The following is a 9687-nucleotide window of genomic DNA, read 5'->3' as shown; positions in this document are numbered from 1 at the left end:
AGGAGAGTTAACAATTTGGTCCCTGTGGCTTTGGGATTTACCTTGACTAGTGTTTTTAATATTTCATTACGATGATTATTTTTACATTTACTTATTAAAATGCTATTTTCCAAAAGGATGACTGTGGGAGGACATTAGCTCCAAGGTATTAGTGCATACTTTATGGCACCCAGCCCTTAACTCTCACCAGGGAGAGCTTTGCAGTGCCCTGGGAAGGTAAGTACGGTGAGCATAACTGGATCAAATGATTGCTCAAGCACTCCCACAGAGTCCCATAAAAGAGGGGTTAAACCCACTCTTTTTGCTCCCTTTTCATCCATCAGGTTAAGTGACTTGGCCAGAAACAGTCAGTCAGAGTGAGAAACAAAACTGAAGCAGGCTCTCCTGCATCTCCACTTTGCAATCTTACTCCCAGTCCAGCAAACCTTTGCTGTCATCAGACCACCTACCAACAGCACTTCCCAGGAGTTGCTGGTCCTTGGGAGGCACTTCAAATGAGGCTCTTTTCTTTGTCTGTTTCATTTGAACTATGAATTTTTCCTCAGAATTTAAGAAAAGCAGAAGGAACAAGACCCACTATTTAGATTTTGCAGCATATCCCTCTCAGAGGCATGACACAGTGGCAGCAGATTAGGGTTCCTGCCACAGCCCACCACAGTCTTTACACTCCCCTAAACATTTGCAGCTTGTGAAGGAAACACTTGCAGCTGGCAACACTGCAAAATCAAAGCAGAACCTACGGACAGGGAGCAGGTGGGCAACAGAAAGGTCTTCTCTGCACTTCAGCGCTGGCACTGAGCTCATAAAGGAAGCCCAGAGCTGCACTCACTTCACATCCCAGGTGTTGGTGCAGGTATTACACAAATACAACATCTGACAGTGCCACTGCTCAGGCCAGCCTGTAGATTCCAGTCTTATCTCCCAGGGGATCAGCCCACTAAGGATTTTCCAGAGTGCAGTCTACGGATAGATGAATGATGCTTTAACTACCCAGTCCACAGAGGATGCAATATGCAGATCACAGTGAAAGGACTTTGTGAATCAAAAATAAATCTGGCTCACCCTCAAGGTTTTGGGAACTCACTTAGCAGGCTGTAGATGAGTTATGTATTAAAAAATCACTTTTTGTTTCAGTAGCTGAATTTAAAAAGAAGAGACAACCCAAGATTTCCAGCGAATGTGAAACAAAGCTTTCAGCACACCAGACCTCATACATTTCAGGTCATATGAAAACATTTCCTCTGACACAAAACACAAAAATGCATTTCACTGTATGCATAACCAGCTGGGCATTTCCTACCTCTCCTTAAAATACTCTCTGTTTTCTCCCAGACAGGTCTGCGCTCAGCTCTCAAAACTTCTCACCCCTCCTGGTGAGCAGAAATGGGGGAGTGGAGTTTCCTGGGAGACTTCCTCGAGAAGGTCCACAAACACTCCACAGTGGTGGGGAAAGTCTGGCTGACCGTGCTCTTCATCTTCCGGATGCTGGTGCTGGGAACGGCGGCGGAGTCCTCCTGGGGGGACGAGCAGTCTGACTTCATGTGTGACACCCAGCAGCCCGGCTGCGAGAACGTCTGCTACGACAAGGCCTTCCCCATCTCCCATGTCCGCTTTTGGGTCCTCCAGATCATCTTTGTCTCCACCCCGTCCCTGGTGTACATGGGCCACGCCATGCACACAGTGCGCATGGAGGAGAAGAGGAAGATGAAGGAGGCAGAAATGGAGGCCCGAGAGAACAAAAACGGTGGTAACACATACTACCAGCAGAAGTGCTCCGTGGCAGAGGACACTAAGCTGTCTGGCTGGGATGAAGCAGGAGGCCAAATCATACTCAGGGGCAGCCTGCTGAACACCTACGTCTACAGCATTTTGATTCGAACCGCCATGGAAGTGGCCTTCATCGTGGGGCAGTACGTGCTGTATGGGATCTTCCTGGAGACCCTGTACATCTGCCAGCGGGCACCATGCCCCCACCCTGTCAACTGCTACGTGTCCCGCCCCACAGAGAAGAATGTGTTCATCGTCTTCATGCTGGCTGTGGCAGTGCTCTCCCTCTTCCTCAGCCTGGCTGAGCTGTACCACTTGGGCTGGAAGAAAGCCAAGGAGAGGTGCTCCCGGTCTTACAAAGCCAGCCCCAGCACGGCCCCCGGCAGGCTGGAGTCTGCCCCGCAGGCAGAGAGGGCACAGATGTACACCCCGCCGCCGGATTTCAACCAGTGCTTGTCCAGTCCCAACGGGAAGTTCATCAGCCCCTTCAGCAACAAGATGGCCTCCCAGCAGAACACGGCCAACTTCGCTACCGAGAGGGTCCACGGCCAGGAGGATGCTGCTGGGGAAGGGCCCTTCATTAAGTCCAGCTACGTGGAGAGTCCAGAGGTGGCCAGCGAATGTGCAGCACCTGCCTTCCCCGAGAACTACTTCAACGAGAAACGCCGGTTCAGCAAGGCCAGCCGTGCCAGCAGCAAGGCAAGGTCGGATGATTTGTCTGTGTGACCCGTCACCAGCAGGGATGAGGAGAAGGAGATGTCCCAGCACTCAGTAAAACTTCTGCAAAGTGGACTCCAAACTCTCGCCCTAACCACCCTGTTTTAATATCCTCCATCTATCCTTTCCTGACAGCACCTCTCACAGCTCAAGGCAGGGGCAGCCACAGCCACTGAAGAGAGACCCCAGTCTTGGGATATGAAGCCCTCAGCTGTATTTTCACCATGAAACCCACAGGGATTAGAGACTCCTCACTTCTAGCCTGGTAGAGCTCAGGCCAGCAGACTCCTGCCCAGTGGGTATCCACTGTGATACTGTGTTCAACAGACTGACTGGACCTCTACATCTTCTGTGGTCTCTATTCAGCATTTGCAACATCAGCTTGGCAGTTATGCTGAGCTGAAGCTTCTCTCACCTGCAGGGAGCAGAAACACACCAGTCAGCTTTCTGAAAGAAAGATATTCTCATCTGCTTCATTTTGGCTCTTTCTAACCCTCCCTTTCTCTACCTGAGCCCAGATATTTTATACCAGTTTACCTACACAATCAATCCTACTTGAATTTTTTGACACTGTGTATGTAACAACTCCTCCCCATAAATAAGGACATCTGTGGTCCCCAGTGCACAGCTGCCTCATGTCTAACATTGGAATCCCTTCCTCATTCCTAAGTCAGCAAAGCAGACTGGCCCCAGGGAAATCACTTAGATGACCAGTTGATGAAGACTGGGGAATTTTCCCAAGATACTTATGTCATCAATCCTAAGCAAGACATCCATTAACAGAAACAGAGACTCTCCTGTGAGAACAGATATCTCACGAGTATCATGTAGAAACAAAGTGGATTTTCCCTTTTTGAAACTCATCTTTCAAGCAACCTGAATTCTGCTGAAAGGGTGCTACCAGCTGCCCACTTGAGAGAAAAGCATCCTCTGCTTATCTGCAGAAGAGGTACGGCCTGTGTCTTCTCACCAACCTACCAAAACACTTCAGCATCCTCAGCAAGCAGAAAGAGTCCTGCACATCATTCAGCTCCTGCCTGCTCTCTCAAGCTTGCCAGCCAGCACAACCTTGATTTGTCCCCACATCAAGGCTCTGCTCTGTCACCAGGCCATCCTTTCCCCTCCATCCCTAGCACACACAGTGCTAGAAATCACCCATGGACTGCATCCTTTTTCTCTCAGAGCAATCACCAGGGCCCAAGGCTGCACTCTGAGTCTGGTGGGTGAGGTCTGCAGGCAGCTCCCACTCAAGATACAATTTCTCAGTGCAGAGCTGACGTCCCTCTGCTAAAGATCTGCTGAACAGAGCCAAGCTGCTCCCTGTTGTTACCCTGCACTGCCCTTTCAGACACAGGCCACAGCTTCCCCACACTGGACTGCACAAGCAAATGGCCTGGGACCAGCTGATGAGGGGACTGAGCCATTCCCTCTCTTAGGGCCACTGAAAGTGAATCCCTGCTCCTGATACACAGCTTTGGTACAGCTCCCTGTACATTTAAATACACATTCACATTCAGATCGGGGAAACCGTGTTTTTATTCTAAGTTTTTATATATTTGTGTTTTTTAGTCCTGAAAAGACCTGTGTGTTTTCCTTAACATGAGATTTTAGTCAGTCGTGTCTAGGTTTCTCCTAATAAAGTTCTAACTCCATCTCTCCTTGTGGATGTTTCTCCCTCTCACATGGCTGAGAACGAGCTGCTAGCAGAGATCAGGCTGCCCGCCAGCCTCTGCTGCTCAGAGATCACAAAACTTCCCATTGCCCAGAGTGGCAGGAATGAGGGGAGGGTTTGGCCAGAGGGATAAATAATAACCATAGGGAAATGATTGATTGATTGATTGACTAGCTAACAGTAACTCCCCCCCGGCTCCCCTGCCTGCCTCTGCATTACCAAGGAAGGAGGAGCTGGTAAGAGAGCAGAGCTTCCATCCTCTTGCAAACACTTGCTCCCTGCATCTCCTTGCATATCCTAGCACACCTCTGTACCCAGAGAGGACACCTGTGATGTGAAGCCAACTCAGCAGGAAAGGGGAAGCAAAACCTGTCCCCCATACATCTGACTGCTTGTCCAGGCAGTAACCAAGCCCTGAAGTCTTTTTAAGAGACATGGCCTTGAGAGAATCCACTGCTAACCATCTCTGCAGTGTTCCTGTGGATACTCAAATCTCTTAAGATGTATTTGCCCAGCCTAAAGAAATTCCTTTTCTTCCCTCAGCTATGTTCTTCCTCTAAATTTTATCCTTTGCTCTCCCACTTTCTGACTTTCATGGGCTCCGTCCTTCTGGCCCTGGATCCCCCTGTCCACCCAAAGGAAGTGCTCTTCTTCACTTTCTCCACACAATCTCCCATCCCCTGGGATTCTGCAGGCTGGGAAGCTGGAGAACAGTAAAGTACTGGGTCCCAGCAAGGAGCCTAAGAGGGGACAAAAAGAATGAATCCAGAATTCAATGCAGACACTGGAACAAGAACCTTTAACTGCCTTAGAAACTACAGGGACGCTTTAAGATTGAGAAACTGTGGTTTGGGGGTTTTCAGCTCAGGAGTGAGGATGCCACCTGAGCAGCCATAGCCCCACAATGCAGCAAGAAGGCAGGACTGATCCTGCAGACCGTGGGTTTTTAACTGGCATGTGTCAGCCCTGAGCATGCCTGTCCCTTAGGGTGCCACCTTGCTGCGAGAGACAGGCAGTGGGGAAGTCAGGAGCACTCCCCGTCGAACACTTGGCTACTGAGTGACATTAATGTTTAGCAAAGCCACTCAAGCACGAACACGGACCTTGTTTAATAAACCATTTGTGGTTTAAAACAAGCAATAGCCCAAACTTTAAAAACTCTGAGCTACTGTCTCTGCTGGAGGGAAATGTAGAGTTGAAAAAAAAAAAAGGACAAGGATCTCCTCTGTGCTCAGACCAGACCTCTATAATCCAACCATGTTCACAGGTGGGGTTTTGGTGATCTTTGAGACCAGGGGAGTAAAACCATCCCAGCCCTCTCTCATCCTAGAGATTGAATGTATCAAAGCAGATCATTTCCCTCTGCCACACATTTTTTTATGCCTCCACGGTTCTGTCTTCTAGGTACAACACATGGGGGATATCTGATGGATGATGTTTGCACTAGCTGACAGACCACAAACTTGTGATTCTTAGAACCCACTGTCAAGGCTGGCCAGGCTGTCACACCACGATAGGAGTACATTTACTTCAGGCTGGGCTGTCCTTTCAGACAGATTTAGTACATATTGCTTTGTACCAGATGGATGGGTAGACAACCTTATAGTAGCAACTTGAATTAACATTATATATTAAATTCAGTCCTTGGATAGGTACTCAATCTTTAAATGGCAGCATTACAAAGACATTGCTCTGAGAGGGAGCAAAGAAGAAACATGAGAGCTTTTCATGCTGTTCTTGCCCCTCTTTTCTCCAATTCTACCTGCTGGGACTGCTCAGACTGTTAGAACTGTGAATTCTCCAGCAACAGCTGGAACCAACATTTGACAGAAACATGAACCCCAGTTATTTCCTTGGTCAGCACACCTCAAACCATCTCCTCCTCTAGCTGGTGTCTGAAGGAGCCAGAAGTCAGTTCTGATCTACAGCCTTGTGCTGATCAGCTGCTGAGCCTGAGATAGGAAAACACAGAAACATGTTTCACCAAGCCTTTTAAACAGAAATATTTAATCCTATAAAAGGAAAACCTATATTTAAAAATACATAGAATGCCAAAACTAATAAAGTATTGAACTGAGACAAGGTCATGCCTCTGAGTTCTTCTCCACAAACAGCACAGTGGGACAGCTGAGCAGGCTGAGAAATCTGAAGGAGAATTTGAGGGAGACACTTAAAGTAATGGCTGATCTAGAGGATATGCGTCAAGCAAGTTGTTTCCTCTTTCAGAATACATGGGCAAGACAATACTCAAGCAAATTCAATGTTGATAACATTTCAGACTGTTAGAAGGGAATAGGTAAGAAGATGACGGACTGCACAATCCCCCTTCAAACACTTTTCCATGAAACATCACTGAGACCAAGGAATTAGGAAGACCCAAATCCCAAAGAACAAAAGCACTGTGTGTTCACAGGAATGAGACCATGTTTGACTGGACTGCAAATGGCCAAAGCACAAATAAGGCAGAAATTCAGAACTCAAAAAGTCAGCGTAGCACAGCAGAGAGCCTGACACACAGCAATTGCAGGTACAACCAGAGCAGCTTCCCTGCTGGCATTGCTGCCTCCTGGGAAGCCTAGGACTAACAGAGGCACAAGGGGAACTGCTGTTCCCAGGGGAGCTCCCTTGGGAGGCTCACAGCAACCATGCAGCGTGGCCAGAAGGCTCTGAGTGCCCCCGAGGGAATCCAGCACCTCCTCCCAGCAGGGGTGACAGGAGGGGATCCTGTACAGGGCTGATGGTAGGTTCTGCACACATTTGTGAATAAAGAACAGTTCAGTGATTTGGGTTAGTGGTGGCACCAGGGGTATGGATAGACTGAGAATGAGCATGGAGAGTGGCAGCTCTATAAGATACACTTTGTAGGGGGAAAAAACTGTGACTTTGAAGTGCAAAATTAATAGCTTTGCTTTTGCCTGAAGTGTTTGTTGCTTATATGGTCTAGATGATTAAAGATCTTTCTGGGGAGCTCGGGAATTGTAATACCATACATATATAACTTTGTCGTGAAAATCTGATGACAGAAAAAGAAAGAGGATCAAATGAGCTTGTAAGACTCACTGTAGTCAAATAATGCAGAAATGCTTCATTTTTTCTCCAGTGAACATATTGTCATATTTTTAAAAATGAATTTGTTGAGGCCACATTCACATACCACCACTGGTTTCCCACAGACATTTGAGCAATTGAGTTTGACGGGCAACAGAGTTCTCTGAAAGTAAATGTCAGTCAAGGAAACCAAATTTTAAATTCATATGGGCCAATATCCACCCCAGAGGCAGCTCTGTGTTCCTCCAGCCCTGGGGAAGCACAAACAATATTGTGTAACCAATCCAGTGCTGTGTAGCCAATCAGAAACCAAACAACACACCTCCCCTGCAGACTTTATGCAATAAATACTCACCAAAAGAGATTTTAAGGACCATTAAATGCATTTAGATTATTAATAGAAAACACTTAAGAGAACAGTGATGTACTGCCTGGTGAAAATGGTGGTTACACCACCAAGCCTGACAGAGTTCAGGAAGTGTTTGGACAATGATCTCAGGCACATGGTGTGATTCTTGGGGTGTCCTGTGAAGGGCCAGGAGCTGGATTTGATGAGCCTGATGGGTCCCTTCCAACCCAATACATTGTGTGATTCTGTGGTTCTATGATTCTATGAACACACTGCAGCACCGGCATAAAACCTGCCCCCCTGTCCTCTAACATGCCAGGCTTCCTAGTCAACCATTAACACAAACCCACTGGTCTCTGAGTGAATAAAAGCAATCATTCCACATACATTGGAAAAAACTATTCCCCCAGAGCAAGTCTGAAAGTAAAATGCAGAAAAGCTGCGATATTTACATATTCCTTTAAAATTATTCCCTGACTGAGGCCTGTAGCTCTGCTACATTAAGCCACTCCTCCCTCGAGGTGGCTACATTTTATTAGCAGATTAGGCAGTTTTTTCTCTTTTCATTTCTATATTATAACAAACTCTGGCTGGCACATGACAGGCAAGAGAAACAACCCCACTGCAGCATTTGCAGGAGCAAGACCAAATTTGCTGCAGACCCCTGCTATTTTTTGTCTTCTCCACCTCTTGGGGCTGGATCACAGCAGGGAGCTGCTCAGGAATTACTCAGAGCTGGGATTTGTGACTCACTATTTATGTGCAAGAGCTGCTCTTTACCATAAAGTTGTTTTAGACAGGAAGGGGTAAAGCAGATGGTGCCAAGCTAGGGGTCAAAATGAACTGGTAGGGACTCAGGAGAGAGTTAAATTTCATGCTCTTATTGGATATGAACATAATTTTAAGAAGACATGTCAGTGATGGTCAGCCATAGGACAATATAAAGAATGCAAAAGGCATATCAAAAGATTTTCCTAGAAACTAGATATGGGTGTGTGGCCATGACATTTTTTTCAACAGCCCCAGCAAAACCCAACACTCTCATATTCAGCTGCAAGCAGGGTTTTACTAGAAATCATGTTAACCACCAGCTCCTACCCTTAAAAGGAATCAGATTAGCAGCAAGAGGCAAGCCTGAGGTCAGAAACTTGCTGCTATTTGTTTGGGTTTTGGAGTAAATGCCATGCCAGCTCTTCGGCCTGGGAACAAAGTTTGACGTTGAAAAGTGCTTCTGAGAGAACTGGTTTAATGTGCGCCAGGCTACAGGCAAGATTTTTCAGAAACAAGTGTCCAAAATAAGCCATTGCAAAATCGTGTAGCCCAGTGAAACCATCTTTTTTTTTCCTACCTTGCTTTTCTTACACTTCAGCCCAGACTCAAGAAAGCACTTAGGTACACATGCATAGCAGAAATTACCATCATCTTTGCTGCATATTCACAGAAGAATGCACTTTTTTCCAATTCATATTAATTTTTCACCATCAGTTCAATTCATTTTTTTTCAACCCTTGCAGATCATGAGAACTCTTTTCTCACCTGTTTTTTTTTTTTCCTCTGAAATTAAGTTCTGGATTTTTTTTCCCCTCTGTGGCCTTGTATTTTCTTAGAATATAACTTAGAATATAACATTTTGCTTTCCCTATTTCTAGCTTCACAAGATTCATCTCTGACATTTCCAGAGAAATGCCAAAATTGAGGACTTTCTGAAAAGTTCATTAAAGTACTCAGTCCTAAATCAACAATAAAGACATTCATTAAATTAAAGAGAACTCGGAATAATCCTCACTGATTCCTGATGGATATCCCTCTGACCACTCAAGCACATCACAGTGAGGCACCTGAGAGCTCCAGATCATCAAAGGAAAAAACATGAGATACTTTATCCCTTCTCCTGCCCTAGTGCACACCCAGCACTCTCCAAAGCACTGCTCCCACACCCCAAATCAGGGCTGCCATCACACCAGGTGCATCTCTAAGCAAGCAGTGAGGCTGCAGAGCACATCCACATCACAGCATCACACACCCAGAACATCTCAGGCACACAAACACAGACACAGGCCTGGCTGCTCTGCACTTCACTGCACTGTAGTGTCACCTCCCATGTCACCCCCAGCATCTCTGCACCACAGACTGG

At 46.6% G+C, this 9687-nt stretch overlaps 1 protein-coding gene across 1 annotated transcript; it reads left to right on the top strand.

The window, feature by feature from the left end:
- The first annotated feature begins 1340 nt into the window (after positions 1 to 1340).
- Positions 1341 to 4138, top strand: GJA5 (gap junction protein alpha 5). The gene has a single exon (XM_066340894.1). The coding sequence runs from the start codon at positions 1384 to 1386 to the stop codon at positions 2491 to 2493; it is 1110 nt and encodes a 369-aa protein (XP_066196991.1). The 5' UTR covers positions 1341 to 1383; the 3' UTR covers positions 2494 to 4138.
- Positions 4139 to 9687: the final 5549 nt, after the last annotated feature.

Source organism: Sylvia atricapilla, chromosome 2, assembly GCF_009819655.1.
Source record: "Sylvia atricapilla isolate bSylAtr1 chromosome 2, bSylAtr1.pri, whole genome shotgun sequence".
Classification (NCBI taxonomy): domain Eukaryota; kingdom Metazoa; phylum Chordata; class Aves; order Passeriformes; family Sylviidae; genus Sylvia; species Sylvia atricapilla.
This window is presented reverse-complemented; position numbering and strand designations above follow the sequence as displayed.